This window comes from Microcebus murinus, chromosome 6, assembly GCF_040939455.1.
Source record: "Microcebus murinus isolate Inina chromosome 6, M.murinus_Inina_mat1.0, whole genome shotgun sequence".
In the NCBI taxonomy this organism is placed as follows: Eukaryota; Metazoa; Chordata; class Mammalia; order Primates; family Cheirogaleidae; genus Microcebus; species Microcebus murinus.
In genome coordinates, this window is record NC_134109.1 from 96,664,824 (window position 1) to 96,691,365 (window position 26,542).

The 26,542-nt window shown below is 46.4% G+C and overlaps 1 protein-coding gene across 1 annotated transcript in view; it reads right to left on the reverse strand.

Annotated features, from left to right (window-relative positions):
- Positions 1 to 1,188: 1,188 nt before the first annotated feature.
- Positions 1,189 to 26,542, reverse strand: part of ANXA2 (annexin A2) — a 46,646-nt gene continuing 21,292 nt past the window's right edge. The window contains exons 4-13 of the mRNA XM_076004435.1: positions 18,883 to 18,977; positions 15,377 to 15,490; positions 12,153 to 12,243; positions 10,946 to 11,025; positions 8,934 to 8,993; positions 6,667 to 6,760; positions 5,657 to 5,752; positions 4,854 to 4,912; positions 3,292 to 3,414; positions 1,189 to 1,531 (exon numbers count right to left, since the gene is read on the reverse strand). Coding sequence (XP_075860550.1) covers positions 1,472 to 1,531; positions 3,292 to 3,414; positions 4,854 to 4,912; positions 5,657 to 5,752; positions 6,667 to 6,760; positions 8,934 to 8,993; positions 10,946 to 11,025; positions 12,153 to 12,243; positions 15,377 to 15,490; positions 18,883 to 18,977 — 872 coding nt within the window. The 3' untranslated portion in view covers positions 1,189 to 1,471. The remainder of the gene's footprint in view (positions 1,532 to 3,291; positions 3,415 to 4,853; positions 4,913 to 5,656; positions 5,753 to 6,666; positions 6,761 to 8,933; positions 8,994 to 10,945; positions 11,026 to 12,152; positions 12,244 to 15,376; positions 15,491 to 18,882; positions 18,978 to 26,542) is intronic.

The following is a 26,542-nucleotide window of genomic DNA, read 5'->3' on the forward strand; positions in this document are numbered from 1 at the left end:
ACTCCGTCTCTACTATAAATAGAAAGGAATTAATTGGCCAACTAATATATATATATATAAAATTAGCTGGGCATGGTGGCGCATGCCTGTAGTCCCAGCTACTTGGGAGGCTGAGGCAGCAGGATTGCTTGAGTCCAGGAGTTTGAGGTTGCTGTGAGCTAGGCTGACGTCACGGCACTCACTCTAGCCTGGGCAACAAGCGAGACTCTGTCTCAAAAAAAAAAAAGGAGTCCACAGCGTGCTGGGCTAGCAGCCTGTGAACAGCACCTTCACGTTCACTCACAGAGACACATAAATACAAATACATGTTTACCATGCAGAGTCCGTCCATGGAAAGATGTACCGGAAACCAGGTGACCCTGGGGAAGGCCGCCGGCTGGTTCGGGTAAGGGTGGGGTGAGACCTAATTCTCATCGTACAGTCTGTGTGCTTTGGGGCCTGTGCACCAGCTACACGAACACCCTGTCACCCACTGTCAGAAACTTAAGAATCTGCACAGAGAGCTTCGCCCCAGCTTAGACTTTAGGGTGCAGATCCCGGGTTTCCTTCCCTTTGTCATCTTTCTCGATTCTCCCAGTGGAAAGACACCACTTTCTTCTCTGTGTCCCCAATCCACTTTTGTTAGATTTCCTTTATAGGAATGCCTGACTCGCTAAAAGGCGAGTGCTTTGGGGCTGGGGCAGGATGTTATTTATCTCTGTAAGTCTAGTGACTTACAGAGAGAGTTGCAATATCTGCTGAACTGACTCCTCCACCCCGTCCCACCCCTCTGCCCAGTTCGTGGCCGCCACTGACACTTGTCTCTCCTAATTTACCCGTGGAAAGATGAGCACATGAGGGGTCATTCTGGCATTTTTTTTTTCTCCCCCGTAAGATCTCTCACCCCCTGGGCATGTAGCACACTGCCCACAGAACACTCTACGGTAATAAAAACATTCTCTACCTGCATGTCCAATACACTAGCGGCTAACCACATGCAGGACAGTGACTGAGGAACTGAATTTTTAACTTCATTCAATTGAAATTAATTTAAATCAAAATAGCCACATCTCTAGAGTAGCTGCCATGTTGGACAGCTCGATTCTAGAGCTTTCTTCCCCCAGGCACAACGCTAGCAGCTGAACAACATAACCCTTTTGCACATCGAGTTTTTAAACAATTAACCCGAAAGCAAGGCCAACAAAGTGCTTGTCTTTAAAGTAAAAATTCAGTTTATTCACCTGGTTATGACACAGTACACAAGAGGCAGAGTGTTTCACATCATAGACGCCGTTTCCAACTGCTTGGAATGTTCGTTTCTTTGGCTTAAAGGAGAGACTAGACAGGAAGGCCAGGCAATGCTCGGGCTGCTAAGATAAGGCTGGGGGCAACGCTGACGCCCTCCTCTCGGGACGGCCACAGGGCTGTTAGCGGCAAGCTGGTTTTCTAGGCGTGTTAGCTGGAAGCGCGGCGAGCACCGTTCCCGGGCGCTTCAGTCGTCCCCGCCGCACAGGTACAACAGCGCTTTCTGGTAGTCGCCCTTAGTGTCTTGCTGCAGATGGCCAAGGGAGAGAAAAAAAAAACGGGGTGTCAGAGAAAAGGCCAAGCCCACAAGGACAGAGAAGCAGCCTCAGCGTGCAGCAGGGCCTCTCCCACGACAAAGATGGATTCTGCAGGGCCCGCCCACACCCCAACCCTCGCCGGACACCCTCTGGGAGTGTGGTCGGGGCGGCGGGTAGGGAAGACTTTCAAGTCCCCGGCTAAGACTGCAGGATGGGGCCGGGTGCCGTGGCTCACACCTGTAATCCTAGCACTCTGGGAGGCCGAGGTGGCAGGATCGCTCGAGGTCAGGAGTTCGAAACCAGCCTGAACAAGAGCAAGTCCCCCCATCTCTACTAAAAATAGAAATAAATTAATTGGCCAACTAATGTATACAGAAAAAATGAGCCGGGCATGGTGGAGCATGCCTGTAGTCCAAGCTACTCGGGAGGCTGAGGCAGGAGGATTGCTTAAGCCCAGGAGATTGAGGTTGCTGTGAGCTAGGCTGATGCCACGGCACTCTAGCCCAGGTGACAGAGTGAGACTCTGTCTCAATAAATGATAAATATAAAGACTGCAGGGTGGAGAGAGTGCCAGGTGCCGAGGCTTTGCACAGGTAAGTGGCCAGAGCTGCTCTTCCTGCAGGGCGGGTCCTGTCCACACCTCCCACTCCCCCTCTCCCTCTCCTCCCCTTCCCCCCTTCCCCTTCTTCTCTCCCTCCCCTTCCCCCTCTCCCTCCACAGAGGAGAGGGTGCCTTCCTGCCTTACTCTGCTTTTCCTGGATTCTTACAGTGAGGTAAGGAAATAATTGCTAAGAGTCCACCTAACTGGTCCCTCAACTTTAAATATGTGTCCCAGTAAACCTGGGGACACCAAATCCACGTCTACACTCATCCCTGGCAACCACAGACATGCCTGCAACCACGGACGTTGCAGGATCTTTTCACAAGGTGAACTGCAAAGCCTGTCTGAAACAGACACAGCGGCACCCCTGTGGACGCCATCACTCCCCACACGCTAACGTGCCATCACTCTGAAGTGGACAGAGACTAAACCCACTGGAGAACTGGGAGTCCTGAGAACTAAAGCTGTCAGGCCCATCCCAGGATTTTTCAACACATAGAAATAGAACAAGATATCCTCCAAGTCTCCTCAGGATGTCAGCAGGATCATCGCCATGAACACCAATTGTTAATATTAACACCACTGCACACGCCTGTAATCCTAGCACTCTGGGAGACTGAGGCGGGTGGACTGCTCAAGGTCAGGAGTTTGAAACCAGCCTGAGCAAGAGCGAGACCCCGTCTCTACTATAAATAGAAAGAAATTAATTGGACAACTAATATATATAGGAAAAAAATCAGCCGGGCATGGTGGCACACGCCTGTAGTCCCAGCTACTCGGGAGGCTGAGGCAGAAGGATTGCTTGAGCCCAGGAGTTTGAGGTTGCTGTGAGCTAGGCTGACGCCACGGCACTCACTCTAGCCTGGGCAACAAAGCGAGACTCTGTCTCAAAAAAATAAAATTAAATTAAAAAATTAAAAAAAAAAACACCACTGCAGAGTAACAGATGTGGAAACTATAAAATATTTGCCTGGTTCTACAAGAGTCCAGGACAAATTATAACTGGCGCTTTCAAAATAAATCCCTGATATGCGATGACCAGCATTTCTTCCCCCCAGAGAATTACAAAACAGGAAACCACCATTCTGCCATCATTTTGCCGGCCACCTCCCCCCGGGCCGGACGGCAGGGCAGGCTGCAGGGCCGTACCTGGATGTAGTAGTACAGGGACTTGCCGTACTTCCTCTTGAACTCAGACCTGATTTTCAGCATGTCCACTTCACTGCGCGAGATCATGATTCTCATCAGGACCTTGTCTCGAGTCCCCTTGCCCTGAAAGTCAAGCGGACGTTCCAAGTTACATTCACGGAGAACGTTGTCATTGAAAAAGAGTCTACGGGCTGAGCATCCCTAGTTCGAAAATCTGAAATCCAAAATGCTCCAAAATTCAGAGGTTTCTGAGCACCAACATGACACCACAAGTGGAAGATTCCACACGTAGTACTTAACACAAACTTTGTTTCATGACTACCTTTAGGCTATGTGTATAAGGTGTATACGAAACATAAATGAATTTGGTGTTTATATTATACTTGGGTCCCATCCGCAAGATATCTCATTATATATATGGGAATATTCCAAAGTCCAAAAAAATTCCAAATCTGAAATACCTCTGGTCCCAAGCATTTCAGATAAGGGATACTGAGCCTATAGTAAGTATTTTTTTTTTTTTTTGCATGTGGAACTGATCTGAATTCTTGATGCTGCCAAGCACAACAGTGAAATTATTTCCGTAAGAAAAATGAGCGTCTTGGAATTCCAAACACACCAGCGTCAGCACAAACTTTCGCTCTGCATGTTCAATACACGCATCCTGAGCGCCCACTACTGCAAGGCTCGGTTCCAGAGGTCAGTGAGTCAACATACGTAACAAAAGGTTCCGGACTCTCTGGGCTTAGAGAGGACATGCCAACGTGCTTTTATCTCGGCTCCGCCATGTCTGAGTGGTACGAGCAGTAAGGACCACTGAGCGCACTGCCAGGGCCTCAGACCAGAGGCACCAAGGGGTCATATCCAACACAGAACCCAAGGGGAGGTGGGAGAGAGACTGCACAGGCAAGAGAGATGTTTCCAGAAGAAATGGCAACAGCCTGGAAAACGCAAGGCACTGCTGAGGCATGGAAAATGGGATAGGTCTGTGGGAAGAGACGGTCCCTTTAAGGGAGAGTGGCAGGGCTGGCCTTGGAGTGTGACAGACAGCTTCAAATCTGGCCTACGTAACCTCAAGCAAGCTGAGGCTTTCCGAGCTCCAGTCTCCTCATCTGCAAAGAAGATAATCACATCAGCCTCAGAGGTTGCTTTGCAAGGATTTAAGGTAAAACAGTAGCACGTGTCTATTGAATAGTAGGTGCTTAATGGTCTCTCCCTTCCTCACTTGTCTTTACTTTAGGGGTGACAGGAGGAAACCACTGAAAAGCCAGAGCAGGAATCAGCATCACTACCATCTCGCATTTTCTCTCTCCCACGGCACTTTATTTTCTGCTCGCACACAAACACATCTTCACGCAGCCGAGAGAGCGAGAAGATGGATCTCTGGCTTTCTCACCCATCAAATACAACCACAGCTGTGGTTCCTACTGTATTCCTCCGTCCAGACAGTGGGACCCCTTGACCACTGGCCAAGGAGACTTAGTTTGGGGCACAAAAGCAGAAAAGCCTAAACCCCAAAGCCCAGTGTGGAAACGGGGGCGTCTCAGGCGGCCGCCCTTTACCTTCATGGAGTCATACAGCCGGTCGGCAAAGTACAGGGGCTTGTTCTGGATGCACTGGACTGCGGAGAGAAGACGAGCGTCAGGGCTGCAGTCACGCGTGTCTCCTCCCCCAGTGGGGCGGGACACCCTGACCGCAGGCCACGAACCAGAAATGACCCTGACATAACTAGAAATGGGCTGCAAAACAGGACAGGCTAAGGCAAGGCCGGGCGCGGTGGCTCACGCCTGTAATCCTAGCTCTCTGGGAGGCCGAGGCGGGCGGATTGCTCAAGGTCAGGAGTTCGAAACCAGCCTGAGCAAGAGCGAGACCCCATCTCTACTATAAATAGAAAGGAATTAATTGGCCAACTAATATATATATAGAAAAAAAAATTAGCCGGGCATGGTGGTGCATGCCTGTAGTCCCAGCTACTCGGGAGGGAGGCTGAGGCAGGAGGATTGCTTGAGCCCAGGAGTTTGAGGTTGCTGTGAGCTAGGCTGACGCCACGGCACTCACTCTAGCCTGGGCAACAAAGTGAGACTCTGTCTCAAAAAAAAAAAAGGGAAATCCAGGAACCCGTGAAATGCTAATGCTAGTTCCGCTGTAGGTTTGACTCTCTGAGGACTGGAGAATCGCAAGTGCCTATGGGTTTCCCTAACACAGCCCTGTCTTCTCCTGCTGTCCTAGTCTCCCTGGCGACAGTCTGTTCTACCAGTTTAGGCGCGTCTTCGCTATTATATCCCTAAATGTATACAGTTAAAATGCTTCCGCACTGTCCACTGAACGCTGACATCCCCCAGGGGCGGGGGCCATGGTCACTCACCCAAGTTCAGGAAGGCATTCTCCAGGTCCCCTTTGACCTCCTTCTTGATGCTCTCCAACATGTCATAAGGGCTGTAGCTCTTGTACCTGTCAAATACTAAGGAAAATCGACACACGGTTATCAGATCAGAGCCACCAGTCAAAGCTGCCAATGATCATCCACACAGTTATGCATCATGATCAAAAAAACACTGAGGATGGGCCAGGCATGGTGGTTCATGCCTATAATCCTAGCACTCTGGGATGCCAAAGCGGGAGGATCGCTCAAGGTCAGGAGTTCGAAACCAGCCTGAGCAAGGGCGAGACCCCGTCTCTACTAAAAATAGAAAGAAATTAATTGGCCAACTAAAAATATGTAGAAAAAATTAGCCGGGCATGCGACACCATGCCTGGAGTCCCAGCTACTCGGGAGGCTGAGGCAGAAGGATTGCTTGAGCCTAGGAGTTTGAGGTTGCTATGAGCTATGCTGATGCCACGGCACTCTATCCTGGGCAACAGAGGGAGACTCTGTCTCAAAAACAAACAAACAAACAAAAAAACATTGAGAATGAACAGCATCCTGGAGGGTTGCCATGGAGACTAGAGCCAACATTGCACCAGTTTGTCCTGGAACAGCTGTACCAATGCACCTGTCCCGAATGGCACTGCCCAGGCCAAATACTTTGACCATCTCCAACTCCCCTGAGTAGAACCCACTCCATCTGAAAGCCACAAGAAACAGTATGTAGCACCCAGTAAAGTCCACTACTTCAACAAATATGGCAAGATGAAATGATCATCAGACAAGAAGGGGCAGCAAGCTAAAGCACCAAACATGGAAACTATCTGGGGGAAAGAAGGATCCAGAACAATGGGGGGGGGAGTGGACTCGGTGAGGGACATGGGTGGGCCCATGGAGTGCCAAGTGGACGTGAACCTTGTTCTGGCAGCCCCAGCCCCAACAGCAGACATCCGCCTGGCTGCCCAAGAGCCACTGGGCACTCAGACCCCCTCAGCACCTCCAGTGCCCACCTTTCTGGAGGTGGCATACACTCCGCTCGGTCATGATGCTGATCCACTTGGGAACATCGGTTCCTTTCCTCTTCACTCCAGCATCATAGAGATCCTACAAGAACAACCAACCAGGAGAAGTCAACTACACCATCCAGAGCAAGGGCATAAAAAATGCCATGCAAAAAACCCCAAACAGGCCGGGCGCGGTGGCTCACGCCTGTAATCCTAGCACTCTGGGAGGCCGAGGCGGGCAGATTGCTCGAGGTCAGGAGTTCGAAACCAGCCTGAGCAGGAGCGAGACCCCGTCTCTACTATAAATAGAAAGAAATTAATTGGCCAACTAATATATATATATATATATATATATATATATATATAAAATTAGCCGGGCATGGTGGCGCATGCTTGTAGTCCCAGCTACTCGGGAGGCTGAGGCAGGAGGATCCCTTGAGCCCAGGAGTTTGAGGTTGCTGTGAGCTAGGCTGATGCCACGGCACTCACTCTAGCCTGGGCAACAAAGCGAGACTCTGTCTCAAAAAAAGAAAAAAAAAAAAAAACCCAAACAGTGTACACGTTCAACATGCCAAATGAGAAAGGATGACTGCAATGCAATGCAGACCTGGGCAAAAACATGCTATTTAGGTCAAAAGTCTTAATCACAAGCAGTCTTCCTGAGGCGCCAACTGATAGAATACGAGACTGCAGACTGTTCATGAGGTTGGTGCCATACAACCTCCTTCCCCGAACACAAATGGAAGGACCAAGGGCTTCTGTTCATATAAAGGGCATCAAATGTTCAGGAAACAACAGAGCTACCAAAAGAGCCCATCCAATCTCACTTTCAGTTTCTGGAAAATTTAGAGGCTTTACAAGTAACGCAGACAATGGCAGGAAGAGCCAGGGGAAGAAAGGCTGATGCAAAAGCACATATCCGTTCAGGGATTGCCCACCATCTGGGAGTTGCAAACCCCAACTTCTATCACTTTATTTAAAACCCTTCTCTACCACCTGCTAAAAGTGCTATGTGGAATATGTTGAATTTTAAAACTAAAAAGGAATTTAAATTAATTTTTCTCTGCAGCTGTTATGACAGGCATTGAGATAACTGAGTAATAAGGAACATCATCCATAGCAGTCTGAATGAGCCTAACAAACAAACAGTTCTCGGAGATTTATGGCATTAGAACAGGCGTCCTCAAACTACCACCTGCAGGCCCCATGCGACCCACGGAAGACATTTATCCGGCCCTCTGGGTGTTTTTGCCGCCGCTGCCTGTCCCGCTTAGCAGCCGACTCGTCCCAGGCCCACAGTGCGCATGTGTGGAATGTGAGCCAACAGCCCTCCAACGGTCTGAGGGACTGTGAACTGGCCCCTTGTTTAAAAAGTTGGAGGACCCCTGCACTAGAACCAGCAAAAGCGCTACTGAGCTGTAAAAGAAGGGCCTCTGCTGCCCTCCCTCCCCTGTCCCCAGCAGGGGGGAGACTGAGCCTTCCTGTGCCTGGCTGTGCTGTCACCATCTTCCTCTGCCTCTGCACGCGCTTGCTCTGTGCACGGCCAACTCACACCCTGCACAGACTGGTACCTCCATACAAGCTAAGCCTGAAGGAGCACACGCAAGCCAGGTAGTGATCCTGTAATTAACACCAGCATTCTAGGGGAATATCTTTTAATAAATATTGCCGTCAGACTGTGGCGGGTCTAAAACATGGCCCCATATTCTCTGATATCCCTCCCTTCCAAAGGTGAAGCCCAATCCTTCCCCCACCGATGATGAGCCAGACTCGGTGACCCACTTCTAATGAAAAGTCTAGGACAGAAGTGACAAAGTGCGACTCCTGGGATTAGGTCGTAAGAGGCACTGTGGTCTCCTGCTTGCTCTCTCTCCGTGGCATCACTCGCTCTAGGGCAAGCCGGCCGCCATGTTGTGAGGACGCTCAGGCAACCCGGCAGAGGGGCCTCCGGGGAGCGACTCCACCGTGCCCCGCCAACAGTCGTGTGGGTGGGTGTGCCACCTGGCGGTGGGTCCCTGACCCAGTCAAGCCCTCGGGTGACTGCAGCCCTGGCCAACGTTTTGTCAGCAACCTCACAAGAGACCCTGAGCCAGAACCGTCCAGCTAAGCCACTCCTCAATTCCTGACCCACAGAAAGTGAGAGATAGTAAAAATGTCTGTTGTTTTAAGCCGTAAGTTTGGGGGTGATCTGTTACACAGGAATAGATTACTACACAGACTCTCCAGGGACTTGCCAGAAAACAGAAGCCCAAAGCAAAAAGCTCAGCACTTACCCGGGCATCTTGGTCAATCAGTTCATAATCAATGACTGAGCCATCCTCTGCTCTTCTACCCTGCAGGAAAAAAAAAATTAAGAATATCAAATCTATTTCTTTGTGTATTTTAAATGGAAAACGTTTTCTCCCCAACTTATGTAAGCCATTACTTAATTTCCTGAACAAACAGCCCTTTAAAATTTTTCTTCGCTTTGAGGTCTAGGTAAGACCAAGCAATGGTAAAATAGTTGAGGCAGGACAGGGGGGTGCTGTCCCTTGCCATCATCGACCCCCTCTGTACCCAGTCCTGGGCTAATAAGCACCTTAAAGAATTCCCATCCAGTGCCCCTAGAAAGCTAATGAGATTGATTCCTTTTCTCAGAGAGGCCACATGGAGAAATATGCATAGAACGAATGGAAAAACAACACGGTAATCTGCAGGACCAAGACATGAAGTGAAAATGAAGGGAGAACTCAGAGAGTGGAGTCTAGCAGACTGTGAGAACACGGGGCCAGGGCCTGAGCGCAACCTTGACCGGTGAGTCCGCCGTGGCCAGTGAGGAGGAGGGCAAGAGAGCCGTCCTGCACAAGCAGGACAGCACGGGCCGAGGCAGAGCACACGGGTTCGGAGGTGCTGCCCCGCCAGGGCAGAGCCGAGCAGGAGAGAATCCCAGCGAAGAAGATGCAGGATGGAGGGCCAGGGCACAGAGCACCTTTAAAGGCATTGGAGAGTTTGGACTTGATGTAGCAGAAATGGGATTTGAACAGGGGAGTAAAATGGTGAAAAAGTGTATTTCTGGAAGGTGGGTGGTTCTATCTACCACCCGGGGCAGGTGGGAGAGGAAGAGGGCAGAGCCAGGGAGCTGCCGCAATGATGGCCATGTGAGTGCACAGGACGCTGCAGGCTGTCCGTCATGTGCCACTGGGGGGTTCTTTGAGAAAATAACTTCTCTTCCCTCCCCTGGCATGTAGGCATTAAGTTGCACACTGGCCAGAACTTGAGATTCACAGGGGAAATGCCTTTCCTGCATGTTCACGTGCTAATATTAGCAATGGGTTCTGCAAAGACCCCCAACTCCACAAAAAGGGCTGCATAGGCACGTTCTCCGAGGAGAAGTGAGAGCAGGAGAAATGAACAAGAGGTCACTTCCCGCTGGGTCCTGTGTAGCCACACACAGAGGCAAAGTGACCTTCCCTAAGTCATGCGGTCAGGGCTGGCACATGGATCCAGGCCAGGACTTGAGAGCCGCCTGTTCCTCCTCTGGCCCCCAAAGTCCACTTGTCCATGCGGTTTTGCAGGATAAGAAATCCTATTATACAAAAATGACAACTCTGCAGTGACAGTGCAAACCAGCTGTCGAAAACGCAGCTGAATTTCTGATGCAAGCAGAGGATTTAGTTAATTCACTCCCAAGTATAAAATGAGGTATGTCAGCGGTCCCCAACCTTTTTGGCACCATGGACTGGTTTCATGGAAGACAATTTTTTTCCACGGACAGGGGAGGGGAGGAATGGTTTGGGGATGATCCAAGCGCATTGCACTTACTGTGCATTTTATTTCTATTATTATTACATTGGCACTTGCCACTCGCTGATAGGGCTTTGATGTGAGTCTGCAAGCAAATGACTTGTTACGGTCTCTGTGCACTCAAACCTCTCTGCTAATGATGATCTGTATTTGCTGCCACTCCCTAGCGCTAGCATCACCTCCTCAGCTCCACCTCAGATCATCAGGCACTAGATTCTCATAAGGAGCATGCAACCTAGATCTCTCATGCTCCTGTGAGAATCTAAGGCCACTGCTGATCTTACAGGAGGCAGAGCCCACGCGGTGATGCAGAGAGAGGGGAGCGGCTGTAAATACAGATGAACCTTCGCTTGCTGGCCTGCTGCTCTCCTCCTGCTGTGCAGCCCAGCTCCTAACAGGCCACAGACTAGTACTGGTCCAGGAGCCGGGGGATTGGGGACTGCAGAGGTATGTGACTTGCTTGGGAGGAAGCAAGGGCAAAGAAATAAACCGGGAAGCCAACCTTTGCGAGGGCAACCATCAGCTTGCGGAAGTCCCCAGATGTGTCGGAAACAATGTCCTTCTCCAGATCGGTCTTGTACACTTGGAAAATAACACATCCGGTTTTATGCTTCCTGCCCGTGCAGCCAGCCACCCACCCCACCCCATCCCAATTACCACCCATTCCCCACCAAGACTCTGAAAAGCAGAACAGCTGTGTCCGCTGGGCATGCCCATGCTCCTTAACCCCAGACTGAGGACAGACTCTCCAGAATGGCTTTTACCCCCACGAAATCAGAGCCAGAATGACTGTCAGTGAGTGACAAGGGACAGACAGGGTTAGATCAAATCAGGGATCTTCAGCCTCACCTTTGATCAGTGACCTCTTTTGTGGTTAAAATACTAGTTCCCAACCTTCTCGACTATAAATACTCATTTTGAACATCAAAACATTTGGAGGGACACACACACACAAATTGATTGAGAGAATGCACAACGGCAAAAACTAGTAAGAATTTAATAATACTTTTAAATGAATTTGTATCTCAGTATTCAAAATAGCGTCTATATTGAAATGCAGTAGCTACAGATGAATTATAATGTTCCCAAAACAAAGAAAAGGTAAATGTGTGAGGTGATGGACATATCAATTACCCGAACTTGATCATTACACATTGTATACATGCACCAAAATATATGCACTTAAAAATAAGTATAACTATGATGTATCCATTTTTAAAAAAGGAGAAAAATGCGGTAGCAATGTAAGTTGCATTATTTTTTTCTACCCACAGTCTCCTATACTCCTTAGTGTACAGGGGTCCACAGGGGGCTCTGGCAATCACTCGTCAATTATCCACAGTCCAGAGCTGGGAATCTCTTACAAAGAGACTGAACAGCACCCAATAAATGGAATCCCTGTATAATACTTTCTACTCCCCCTCATCAGGTTGTTTTTTTTTTTTTTAAATAAATTTTGTTTTCTCTCTTTCCCTCCTGTCTAGCCTTTTGCAGAAGTTCTAATGGCATGTAATACTCAAAGTGCAGGCCAGGAGGAGGAAACAGAGAGAGACCTTGACCATGGCCTACTGTGCCTGAAAGGTCAAGGTGATAGGCACGTCTGCATACCTACAGTCAGGGCATCCTCTCCCGACCACAAAATCAGGTAGCCACGATGGAGGCACAGAACTGGGCGGAGAGGAAGGGATCACAGAAATAGGGATACTCACTTTCCTTGTAGACTCTGTTAATTTCCTGCAGCTCCTGGTTGTTCCTGGAGCAGATGATCTCAATGAGGGAGTCCTCATCAGTTCCCAGCCCCTGTGGACCAGGAAGAAGGAACGTCAGCAGGGACCGGCTCCCCCACCACTACCCTGCTCCTCTGATCTCCATCCAGTAAGCTGCAAACATGCACTGGGTCCCTTAGAATACTCCTTCCTCGGTTCCCCCTGGAGAACCCGCACTACATCCCTCAGCACAAAGTAATGGTGTTTTCTATTCCTTTAACAAATGCTTCCCCAGAGCACAAGCTGTTATAAAAGTGGCATGTTGGAGTTCAACTATGTTATTAATGAAAAAAAAAAAAAAAAAGGGAGTGAACAGGAAGAGGCAGCAGTGAAATGCACCATAATGTGGAAAGTGGTTGCCTTTTAGTGATGGGTTTATAAAAAGTAACCTTTTCTTCTTCCTATTGTTCTTTATTTTTCATTTTCTGTAGCAACCACCCACTATTTTAATAGATGAGAATTTTCTTCATTAAACAATTCTTCTCACTAATTTAAAATAAGGGACTATAGAAAGTGTATGGAGTCACCTGCAGCCAGCATCATTAGAGTAAGTCTTTTTACTAGGGAAAGGTATAGCTAAGATAAAATTTTTAGCTTCGCCTCTTTGAAATGTAAAATTGGGTTAATGTTAAAAATTTCATTCTTGTACTTCCACTTTTGCTTGATTATTATGCACTCTTCAGGCATTTTAGGGAAGCAAAAGGAAATAATGAAGTGCCAAATAAACCTAGATACCAACACTTTATTAAGGAATAAGAATTTGATGGGTGATGTATTCAAATTTAATATATACACTTTTGAGCGTGCCAGAGAGCTTGAAAGGACTCAATGAAACATGTATTTCAAAGCTGGCTTCATGATCAAAGTCAAGATTTAATAATCAGGATTCTTTAATACTTGTCTTTCTGAATATGGAAATATCACTTTGAACTAAGTAGAATTACAACTGTTTAAAATGTAAATCAATTATAAGGTGTTAATACAATAAGAAACTTACTTATCCACATGAAAAGTGTGTTAGCTATTAATTAAACTTATTAGATTTTATATGCTCCTGAAGAAGTAGTTTGTGTAATATAAGCTAAGCCTCGGGTTAATGGTTAATTTTGAATTTTATTCTTAATCTAATCTTTGAGCCAATGGCTGTTCTACCACAGTTTTTAATCATGATTTGTAGAGGTTTCGGCAAAGCCCCGAATTCTTCTCTTTTTAGAAAAAGGTCCACACAGCATTCTATACAAATGTTATAAAGTGACTACTGAGCATCTTTGAATATTTTAGGGAGGGGCAGTTTTTCAATCTGGAAGATGATAGAAATACAGTCTAAAAATAACTCATGCATTGGAAGAAATGCTATATCCTGACATCGTAGAAATGCAAGACAGGCAGAATAATGTAAGATCTGTTTCCTTCCATCTCTGATAGACCCGTGGTAATATCTGAGAATTCTAATAGTGTTTTTACATCTGCATTCAAAGGTGACCTTGGCAATTTCCAACACTTGGCCCAAGCTTTCCACAGATTGTCCACAATTCCTATCACAAGGGCAACTTCTACCAGAACATATGGCAGATACTGCCACTGGTATTGCCAGAAGTCAAAACAGATTTTTTTTAAAAAAAAAAAAAAAGCATAGTTCAGTTAATGTCACTTCAAGCTTTATGGATTTCAGAAGGGTACTCAAGTGCAATAGCTAATGGAAGAGCTGGCACAAGGTCAAAGATTTAGCAGTTAAAGCACCTTTCATTGGGCCCAATTACATAGATTATAGCAGTGCCTGACTGCTCAAACAGGTCTGTTTCAAGTCACTGATACCTAGTAACAGATACTAGTAAAACCATAGAAATCACGTCTAAATGGATTCTTGATGAAAATAAGATACACCAATCTAAAGTGTTGATGGTCAGAAGAAACCTAGGAGAAGCCAGACCACGCATGCCTCCAAAGGTACAAAGACTCAGTTTTCAAGAGTGTTATCTTTACCAAACAGGATCATTAAATGTTGTTGACATTTTATCACTCTTAATTATACCTTCCCTTGCAGTACGGCTCACATAGGAAACTCAGCGCAAGTCTGCTCAAATAAACTGAGCACAGCTTGAGCTACGAGGAGGAACTGAAGGAAGACAGAGACTTAACAAAATCTTTCAGCAGCTCTGACCTATCAAGTTCAGTCCCTGGAAATGCCCCGTGTGTGAAGCAGCCTCACTCTCGACGTGCTCTCTGGGGAAAGGATGACAACTGAACTGTGACATTAGCTCTGGTGACAGGCTTTGCAGCTCAGTCTGTTCATAATTCAGGAATCGTGGCATCACAGAAAACACACTCGGACTTGGAATAAAAAATCAGAAATATGGCTTCCCCCTACTGTGCGGCGGCTTTACCCAGCTTTACCAGCAGAGGGCAGTGTCAGACTATTCAAAGTGCCGCAGGCCCCCACTGTGAAAATCTACACCCTCTGCTCTAACATACATTTATGTGTATGCATCTAGTACATGTATTCAAAACTTTGTGTTTTAGGTAGGTACAAAATCCAAAGGGTTTCCAACCTGGAATTTTTACTGCCTAATTTAACCTAAAATTTCATGTTCAAAATAACTTTGCAAAAGAAAAACATAAAAAGAGCAAATGTGCTACAAGACTTTGAACTAAACGCAGGTACCATTCATAAGCGGAAATCACCCCTCATGTGCACTATGATGTTCTAATTTCACATGAACTTGAAACAAACCATGGGACTGACGTGCAGAAAGAAGATCAGAGGAAGAAACACCCACGAGAGCATGGGCAGAATTTGCAAGCTTCACTTAACAAAAGCTATGAGTTTTTCTTTTGCCTTAATATCACAACATATCCTTTTTAAGGAGGAAGTGTAATCAAGGAAGTAGTTTTCCCAAATGGTATTCCAATTGCCCAGGTGCCGAGTGGTAGCAGCTGGTAACTGACTTCTCAGCACCATGAAATTTCTTTACAGTCTTAAAGCAAGTAATGGAAATATTTTTGGTACAAATCCTGAGACTTCTAGCTTCAGTCCATTAAAAAAAAAAAAAATGGTTACAAATGAGAATTCAACAAAACTGAAGAATCACCTAATTAACATTTAGAATGCTGTAATTCACAAATATTAGTAGCAGATTTGACAGAGATGACATTGCACACCCATCTACCTTCATGGAGGCTTTTAGCTCAGAAGCGTCGTACTGAGCAGGTGTCTTCAATAGGCCCAAAATCACCGTCTCCAGGTGGCCAGATAAGGCTGACTTCAGCGCTGATGCAAGTTCCTTCAGAAAAAAAAAAAAAAGGCAATCATACAGAAAACTTGGTCAGTAACAAATACTCACTTTAAAACTGGTGAGTAAAACAAAAGCAAGAAAGATGTGTCTGTAAAGCAGGTGTGAGTCTTTGATCAACTCTGGAACCTCCGGTCAAACTCCCTCAACTGCATCCCCTTTGACAGACCCAGATGTTAGAAACATAAAGATTGTGCTTTGCTTTACCAAAATCCCTTAAAATCCAAATTGATTTGGCCTTCTCCCCCAGTCATTAAAAGGAAACCGGAGGAGTATGCAATTCCTCAAAAGGCCGTGTGTGTAGACGCTTTACGATCCGCTTGAAAGTGGTAACACCCGGTGCAAGCCAGTGCACCTTCCCAGGTCCAGGCTCCTGCTAAGAAGGGGGCGCAGAGCGTCCTAGGAAGCAGTCCTAGGTCTGCTGCTATCCTGCAAAAGATGTTTGTGCAGCTGCTCCACATCTCCAAGGATCCAAAGTCACCAGAAGGAACCAGAGGCCCCGGCATAGCTGGAAGTGGGGTCATGAAGTTCTCCCACCCAAAACACTTCATCTAATACTGAGAAAACATCTAGTATTTTTGTCTGCACCCAACTGGGATGGTGTTGATGGAGGTGATACGAAACTAAAGCCCCCTAGTGACCCCTTTGAATTCCTGGCTGCACATAATTTCTTAGGGGTTCCACTGTCACCATGAGCACAAGATTTTGAGTCAGAGGTCTGAGTCAGCACCTATGTATGTAGACAGAGAACCCAATTCAATGCGGCTTTTGAGATACTTCCTCGGGATTAAACTTCCCATACAATCATGGGTGATGGCTGGACTCTCCTATTTGAATACTCTTCTTCTTTCTTTTCACTTTTCCCCTTCTCTTCTCTCCCTTCTTTATTTCTCTCCTGCTTCGTGATAACACCCATGGCATCTACAATGTTAGCCCCTACAGGTATTTGCAGGGCCACGAGGGATGATGTGCATGCCGCCTGCTTCAGAGACAATCATCTCGAGTCATTCAGATGCCAAGAATGTTAGAACTGACATGGAGCTTAGAAATCATCTGGCCCAAGCCTTTCCCCGCCTACTTTCTCCTGCTTCCCTATGTCCTAGGAGCACATAGCACTTAGGAGGGGATTTTAAAAGCACCACCTCCCAATTACGACACCAATTTTCCAGTTTGGCACTTTGAGGTTAGGCCACTCCAAACTTAGCCTGCCCCCCGACACTCCCCTGTACCTATCCTCTGTTCAAACCTCAAATAGCATTCGGGCACCTCTACCGAATTCCTCCACTTCTATTCTAAACTACTTATGGGCGTTCAACTTCCTGTTTCTTTTTTTTTTTTTTTTTTTTGAGACAGAGTCTCACTTTGTTGCCCAGGCTAGAGTGAGTGCCATGGCATCAGCCTAGCTCACAGCAACCTCAAACTCCTGGGCCCAGGCAATCCTTCTGTCTCAGCCTCCCAAGTAGCTGGGACTACAGGCATGCGCCACCATGCCCGGCTAATTTTTTCTATATGTGTTAGTTGGCCAATTAATTTCTTTCTATTTATAGTAGAGATGGGGTCTCACTCTTGCTCAGGCTGATTTCGAACTCCTGACCTCGAGCAATCCGCCCGCCTTGGCCGGATCCCAGAGTGCTAGGGTTACAGGCGTGAGCCACCGCACCTGGCCTTCCTGTTTCTTATAATGTCCAGCCCAGAGCTTTGCACTTAACAAAAGCGGCAGCAATGTCTGATAAATAAAACATAACTATTCCCTGCGTGGAGAAACCTGGTGCCTGGCATCTGCTGGGACAGGAAAGAAACATAAAGTCCGACGTCTCTCCCAGCTTCCCTCCACTTCTGCCAGCTGTGCCCGGCTCTTCATGCTCGTCACCCAGGCAGTCCCCGTCCACGTCCTAAAGTACTCTGTGACACAGGCCTTTCTCCTTTGTTCTACAAACAACATGTGAAACCATAAGGTTCTGCTTCTAGGATTTCCTTCCGAAACAATCTCAAATAGTTTATGTGTCTTTTTTGCAAAAGATGACAATTCTCGGCCCAGGGCTGAGAGTGGAGAACAAGCAGGGTGGTGAGCTGGGCCCACAGCACACAGCAAAGCCTGTGAGGTCACTGAACCTCATCGTGATTCTGGTAATATCTTCCCTCCAAAAGGGTATGTGAGAGCTTTGTTCTCCATCTGCCCAATTTGAAACCAAGATCCAGGCTTCTCTGTCTCCCTGCGTACTTGTGAATACGCACCCAAGCATCCTCCAAGACCGAATTCTGTGAGTGACAGCCGAAGGATCAATTTCTTGCCTACCATTCAAAGAGCTGGGCCTCCCACTCCAATGGGAACTTGGCTCTCCCAGCTCACAAATCCTTCTGGGAAGCTGGAGAAATAAAACACTTCCCTCTAAGCCTCACTACGGATGATTAATATAAGTCTACTGGAGAAAGAATTTTAATGCACATGAGATGAAAGAAGCCAGATGCTTTCCTATTTATGTCCTTTTCAACTGTTTTGGAGGGCAGGGGAGAGCACTATAGCAAGGCTCGACCTGCAACTAACTCCCAGGCCCCTGCTGGTGGCATGATCCCCAAGGACAGAACCGTCTCTTCCAGAAAGCTTCCAGCTCACCTCTGCCGTGGCTATGAGTGAAAAGCCATAAGTCAAACGGGAGCTGCAGGAAGCCACACTTACTGCACCATCCAAGAATAAATCAAAAGCTTTTAATAGCAGGATGTTAAAAATAAAGCAGCACATCCTTAAAAATAAAATTTCCGAACAGTGCGACAAAATAAAGGATGAACAAGTGCCGGTTGTTTCTTAACCACTAGCGGACAAGCAAAGGAAAAAGCACACAAAGTGCTTTTTAAATAGAAGGAGTGTGGCGTGTTGAAGATAGCCTTGTAGACCAAATGCACTACCAACTAAGCCCATTTGCTGCAGAACTCTTAAGAACTGAAGTGGATATTTTAAGAATGAGAGGAGCCCGTTAGGATCAGTCCTCAGTGGAGGCTAATGTCCTAAGATTAAATTAGAAACATTTTATCAAGAGGCAGCAGAAGTCATAAAGATGAAATGAATTGTTACTAAGTGTAAAGAATTGAGCACAGTGCCCAGCACAAAGTAAGCACTCAATGAGTGGCACTTATTGTTGTTACTGTTATTCCCAATTCCCTTCTAACTTTCTCTTCCCAGAACTGCTCCTTCCCTGTGGTCTGTCTGGGCTGGAAGACAGTGTTGTCTGCACAAATGAGATCCCAGGCACCTTGGAAGCTTGGGGGTACCCAAGGGTTCCAGAAGGCTTTTGCTGGTGATAACCACAATTCATGAAAAGAAAAGGCAATGCCTGAGTAAATTCAGTTCCACAAGGAATGCCCTTCATCCCTGAAAATGCATGTACCTTTTTGGTCCTTCTCTGGTAGGCGAAGGCGATGTCCTGTCTCTGTGCATTGCTGCGGTTGGTCAAAATGTTGACGATGGTGACCTCATCCACACCTATGGAGATACAAGTTGTGAACGGTTACTCGACCATATGGTCTAGTACTTTGAGCCTCACACGGAAGGTTTTAAGCCCAGTTTTTCAAACTAAGATTTATATACTCTTTCCAAACTGAAATACCAAGACACCAAGATTGGTTCTCTTTTGTCAGCACCCTCTCTATCCAGCATGGACACTCTCCTTTCTTCCCCCCACCCGAGAGCCTCAAACCTCAAGCTTTATTAAATGGACCTTTTAAATGTTTGTATTTTTAAAAACTATTTTATTCATAAATTGGTTTCTGGAATCAGCAGTAGGAGGGGCATTTGTAGGGCTTTGGCAGTCAGATGGAACAACAAAGATTTAGGATTATTTTAAATGAAGGTCCCCAAATTGCCATTTAACTGAGGATTTAACAGACAGTAACTGCAAACTGAATGAATAGAGACAATAATTTATATTTATTGCAGGATTACAGCTATGTAAGCAGCTAGGTATAATTTCTATAATTATAGAAACTCATGACAAATGAGTCAGATTTAATATGGCAGTTGTATTTTAATAGCATAATTGATTAATACAATCATATTTATTGAAGACTAAATCGTTTTGTAAGGAAAATAAACGTTCCACTGCTTTTTAATCTTCAATAGGCAATTTTAATAATCAATTTTATAACTTTATTAAAAAGAGTAAGTGTTTTAATCTAAATTAAATCTAAATTGGGAGTTTTGAAGTGCCACCAAAATATTTTAGTACCTATTTTAATTGGAACATGTGTATTTACAAAGATAAGCAATGCCTTCTGGTATCTGAAAGTTTCCAATTTTATATCAGAAATACTCCTCGCATGCCATTTAAAACTTAAGAAAGCACAATTTTAAGAATTCAGAATATGAAAGGTCTCTCCCCTGACTGATTATGAACTTTGTTTAATGAAAGGAAGAGTCTTTGCCATAACTGAATAGGTAATTCTTGGGGGACAGAGTAGAGCTGCTAAGCACACAAGGTCACTTGGAAACCACAAGCAGCTTGGCCTGAATCAGTGAGTCCAGAAGAAACAGAAAGGTCAGAGGCAAAGGCAAAGAGAAGATAAACACAGGAGGTATCCTGAATTCTCAAGTGTGTTAGAGAGATTGAAAAGTGTATAGTTAGGATCTGGGGTTATAAAAATAAATAATATTTTTAAAAATTTATATACTCATTTCAAAGTGAGTTCATACCAATACGTTGCTTATCTTAGCTGCAGCATATATAACTTTAGCTCTGATTTTTAGAGTAGTCCAGGTAAACGTGGAGACCCTATTGCTGTATATGAGATTCAGCTTCAGAGATGCTTATTTCAGTATTGTATATAATATTGAAAAATACAAGAAGAAAAACCCATTTCCAGTAAGAGACTAATTAAACATTATTTTGTCCACATCATGCAGTCATTTAAAATGATGGTATAGGCCGGGCGCGGTGGCTCACGCCTGTAATCCTAGCTCTCTGGGAGGCCGAGGCGGGCGGATTGCTCGAGGTCGGGAGTTTGAAACCAGCCTGAGCAAGAGCGAGACCCCGTCTCTACTATAAATAGAAAGAAACTAATTGGCCAACTAATATATATAGAAAAAAATTAGCCGGGCATGGTGGCGCATGCCTGTAGTCCCAGCTCCTCGGGAGGCTGAGGCAGAAGGATTGCTTGAGCCCAGGAGTTTGAGGTTGCTGTGAGCTAGGCTGACGCCACGGCACTCACTCTAGCCTGGGCAACAAGCGAGACTCTGTCTCAAAAAAAAAAAAAAAAAAAAAAAAAAAAAGATGGTATAGAAGTATTAATTGATATGGAAAAATATTCACAACATATGTACTGTTAAGTAAAAAGATACAGGTTACCAAGCAGTATGCCCAGTATACCCTGACTTTTGCAAAATGTACATATGCATTATATATGCACCTATAAGAAAATATCGGAAGCCTTTATATCAAAATTTTAATAGTGATCATCTAAGTGGTGGAGTTACGGGTAACTTAACATTTTCTTTCTTTTGATTATCTATGCTTTCAAAGTTCACCATAAGGACCATAAAAATGGCCTTTTAAATGCACAGTGAGTGGCATGTAGTCATTGATCTACAATCAACTAGTGACTTCATTTCGAGAGTTGCCCAGTGTGGTTCTAAACACTTTAGTTAGAAGAAAACACAACATGCATAACAATTAGGAATTTACATCTATGTAATTCTCTTCAGTTTCCAAACATCCCAACACAAACTGTCGTATTTACTCCTCACAACAATCACGTGGGGATGGCTACTTCTCTTTCTGTTTTATAAGTGGATAGTCTGCAGCTCAGGGACAGCAGCTGAGCTCTGCACGTGTCGCCTGTGCAAACGTTTGTCCTCCCTGGGTCTCAGTTTCCATATCTGCGAAAGTAAGGGGCTTGGACAACAACCTCCAGTTCTGCTTCCACAAAACACTAACAGATACCACTGAGCTTTAACTTATGTTCAGTTTCAGCTGGGTGTGGGCAGGATAGATTTATTCGCAGACTCTGCAGTGGACGAGCGTCTGGGCCATCTGCACGCTCGCCTCCCTCTCCACACACGTGTTCACTCGCTTGCACGCTCTCTTGCTCTGTGGCTCAGGCTCTGTCTTTATATTAGGAAAAACACTTGTTTATTCATGTGTATTTGCCTTAGATTTAACTTTATTTAACCCCATCTGAAAATGCTGAAGAACCACCCAATACACAATCCTACCCTCTAACTTCAATTCTAATATTTCCTGAAATCAACTTAGGAGCCGGCTGAACATGAATGCATACCAAGAACACTGACCCATGACACATACAGTTCTCTCTTGGAAACACATGCAAAATCCGTGTTCCTGTCAGAATGTGGTCCTTGGCCCACTTGCATTAAAGTCACATGAAGCAATTATTAAAAACGCAGTCCTGTGGGCCCCGCCTGGGATCTATTGATTAAGACTCTCAAGGACTTGGAACCCAGAGAGCAGCATTTCATCAAGCTCCTTGGTATTTCCTTATTTGAGAATCACCAACAGAGATGGACAACCATGGGTGGGAAATGGAAAGGTCTTTAGCAATCTGCCTACGTACAAGGCCTTTATGTCACTTCCACCAGCTGCTTCTTCGAGGTACAGGGCTGACTACAATTTTAGGGAAAGAAATGCTTACCTTTGTTCAAACAACCCAGGTAAGAAATAACATCTGAACAGGGTTCACTCCACAGACTGCAGTGCAGTCCTACACTCTTAGTCAGTGAAACAGCTCTTTGCCTTTCTTTCTATAGCAGCCAAGTGTCCAGGCAGCAGAGCTGGAATTCAATCTAATTACCGGAAATCCTTGTAAAAAGTCTAGGTGGTTAACTTGAAATCTCACCTAGGAGGCAGCAACAACTGTACGTCTGAAGGAATCTAAATGCATTTTACCTGGATTATTTACCGAGTAAATAGTCTGCTGGGAGGCAGCATCTAACATGCTGGGTCTTTACAAGTGAACGATCTTATGCATTACACAAACACTAATGCCGGGAACTACAAAGAAAGAAATGGAGGCTATTTCTCCAAGTGGACGATTCCTTTCCCACCAGCCAGACCCGAGAACCTCACCTGTGTCAGCTAATTCTCCCATACGTGGAGAATCTGCACGCCGTGGAAAACCACGACTCAGTTTAGATTATCAGGCATAGCGGTACCATTGTCTGCATGTTTCGACTCCATCGGAAAGAGGAAATAAATCATGGGAGCCCAAGATCAATGCCCTAGTCAAAGCCACTTAAGGCGTGTCCTATGCTTTAACACCAAACGCATAAATCTGCCAGTGGGATAGAACCATCTTATCGTCGGAACACTGCTGCTTCCTCTCGACCTGCTATTGTAACTGGCGAGGCGGTTTGTTCCTGCGGAAGATAGCTCAGTACAGGTGAAGGCCGCAAGGGTCGTCCGGTCGGTTACTCACCATTTCTGCCCAGGACACAGCTGATGGATGAGGACGGAACACTCGCTACCTATGTCAGCAGTCACCACCGACAACTCACAGCCCACCGGCCAGGACGCTAGGAAAGCTCTCCCTGGCCCGGGAGACGGGGCCCTGCCTACTCTGGGCTTGCACTTTCTGACCTCTCACATTCCAGTGCTTAAGGAAGTGTTTGTGGAAGGGCCCGGGGTCTAAAAGAAACCGTGTGCATGTGTGTGGGAGGGGGACATAAAGAAGAAACAGCAAACCTGAATAATGCTTTTTTTTTCCCCATCCATTCCTCTTGCATTGGATATGGGCAGTCACCAAGTAATCTAGGCCAAGTAAGCAAAGCTCGCCCCGGGAAGAGCGGTGTGGGCGGGGCAGCCCCCACCGAATATGGGTGAGAACGTGATAAATTCTGTGATCCGGGCAGATTTTTTAAAATTTCGTTTCAAAACTAATAGGAATTACAGTTTTCCAAGACTGGTCAGGAACTGGGACACAAATCTATTGGCTCCTGATAGGAAATAGCACTAAGTGGAAGTTTTTAAGCATTTATTCCTCAACTAAAAATAGTCAGCTAATCTAATCGGCTAACTGCAACAATACTTTCAACACTCGGGGCGGGGGCATCCAAGAGGTCAGTGGCTACCCTACAAGCCGGTCGACCTGGGGCAAAGCTTAGCTAAGGGGCTGCCACCGGGAGGCACTGCCAAGTTCTGGCAGAAATCCTGGGTCCCTTAAACTGTCCACTGTATTTTTCTAGCATAAAAACCACTTGCAGTTTAAAATGATAGCTGAATCCAGAACCACAAAATCAGCTTCCTGGAGTTTCCTCCTCCTCTCTCGGGTGGAAACCCCAAGCCGGCTCCAGCCTCTGGCATTACATGGAAAGTGTGTGTCTTTATTGTCCATGGCAAGGCACCAACGGCCATTCCGAACAGGATGCTGACTCACATCTGCCGAGACACAGTGACTGCACAGAGAAAATGGATTGCATCTGTGTCTGATGAAGGGCTCAGGAGGCCCCAGGGCAGGGGCTCACTTGGAAATGAAAGGAAACTGCACAGAACCTCTCCTAATCTAGATCATGAGAAAAGCACGACTCGGTTTAGATTATCAGGCACACCAGTATCAAAGCTCAAGAGAAATCATCTTAACAAGAAGGTCAGAGGCGTGCCACAAGAGAGGATAGGGATATTTTATTTACTATAATAGCAATCTTTTACTGAGCACCTACCTTGTTTCCCCAAAAATAAGACCTACCCATAAAATAAGCCCTGGCAGGATTTCTAAGCATTTGTACAATAGAAGCCCTACCCCGAAAATAAGCCCTAGTGATGGGTGTGGCTACGCAGCGCATCTGCACAACCCATGCATTTCACGGCCGAGCAGTAAAGAACACGAGCAGCCCTTCTCATCTGCCCCATCGTGACAGCTACTATCCCAGAGGTGGCCGCAAAGGTGCGGGCAGCCCCACCAACAAGGTCGGCTCCCCATGTCGGGTCCCGGCCATCCTGTGCGTGCTGCAAGCTGAGGCTTTGAGGGGAAAGTTTCCTCAGTGAAGCGAGTAGCCAGATGCTCCGCTTTAGGGATCGTGTGTCCCCAGGGGGAAGAAGGAAAGCTGTGGCTGCCATTTTACTCAGCACTGTGGGCCTCTCTCACCCCCCACAAACACCAGGGGACAGGGGAAAAGCTACAGCAAGCAGTCTCCTACTGAGCCCAGAGATATCGTTTCTGCTCTACTGTGCAGACTGGACCCAGTGCTCACTGGATCTTTGATAAATAAGCCAGCCCTGCTCATTTAATGACAGCTCTATTGCTCGACATGAGAGATTGGGGCCAATGGTTCTAAAGGAAATAGCGTCGCAAGAAATTCAGGATGGAATTCGGGGTTTGGAGAGTTATGCTGATGTTCCAGAAGAAGACGACTTAACTGTATCTGAATAAATGTAGATTGCTGTACTGTACTTAAAAAAAAATAACACATCCCCTTAAAATAAGCCCTAGGGTGTCTTCTTGAGGAAAAATAAATATAAGACCCTGTCCTATTTTGGGGGAAACACGGTACTACATGCCAGGAATTTTGTTACATGCTTTTCATACACATTTAATCCTGTAATTCTCAGCACACCCATGGGAGATGGGTGTCACTGTCATCCCTGTTGTATCATTGAGGACATTAATGCTCTTAGAAGGCAGGGACTCACTCAAGGTTGCAGAAGCAAGCCAGTTGCAGAAGCAAGCCACTTGCAGAGCTGAGATTCAAAATAGGATTAAAGACCCTGGCTCACTGTGCTGGCCAACCCTGCCTCCTGTGATAGGAAATTATCCAAAGCTTGAAAATAAGACAGCATCCCTCCCAGGCTCGCCAAGGACTCGTACTCCAGGGTGTGCTCTTCCTTGCTACTTACTACGAACTTGGGCATAGAGTCTGTGGGGTTACATGTTAACTTGCAGAGTTTGGTCCAGTAGAAAGGATAACCCCAAAGGTTATGGCTTCTCTGCCCTATGATAGAACATTAACGGTCTTGTATCCAGCCCAGCAATCCTACTACTCTTTTCTCAATGCGCATCGACGCCGGTCTCTCAAATTCCCTTTGAATCAGCCTTACCTCAATGAGTTAAATCGATGTTGGACACGTGTACCTCCTATATTTATTGGGTCGTGTCTGTACCTTTCTGAAATTATACGTTGATACTTCTTCATGCCACACTTCTCCATCCAGCACTGAGAAAGGGTCTGGGATGGCAACGTGTCCACCTGCGTGCGGAGCTAGGCTGACTGTTCAGCACACACAGGTGCACTCGCGGTTAGTAACCTGTAGGTCATGATCCGCTACCCGGTAACAATGGATGACCACGAAAGGATAACCCAACTGAGTTTTGTGTAATGGAAAGACTCTCTTCCAATGACACCCATCACTAACTCAGCGGAGGGAGCCAATCCTTCCAACAAAGCCTATTAGGCCAGCCAGTCCTCCATTTACTGGAAGTGGTTTTAGGGCTAGAGAAGCTCCCTGCCGGCCCCAGCACACACACACACACACACACACACACACACACACACACACACACACACACATCGCATCGTTGCCCGAAAGCATCTTCCCCCCAACATCAGCCACGGTGCTGCTGCCCCAGCATCTCTGCTCTCAACGTCATGCCCGGATCACTCAGCACAAGGGAGCACTCTGTCTCCAGAGCGTCTCTCGTCCCGACGGAACACCCAGGCGGGTGACAGGTGCAAAGGGGGGGGGGTCTCTGGAGGAGCAGCAGTGACAGGTGCAGTGCTCTAGAAATTTGGGGAGGACTCAGGCCTGTCAGATCCGGGGACACATTAGTTCTCTCCCTAGGCCTGGGTTTTTCACCCTGTGAAACTGTGATCACGACCATACGTGGTTTACAAAGATGCAGAAAAGACTGGAAGCCGGTCTACTGCCTTCTCCGCTCAGCCTCTCTGTCGCAAGCCTGGCCCCTGCCTGATTCGATGTTTGGTCTACGAAAATGTGGGGCACAGAGAGGATCGGGACACACTCCTGCCACTGGCACACTCTGGATTAGCAGTCCAGTTACGTGATAAACTCTGGCAGCTGCCTGAGAGACAGGAGAGAAAATAAA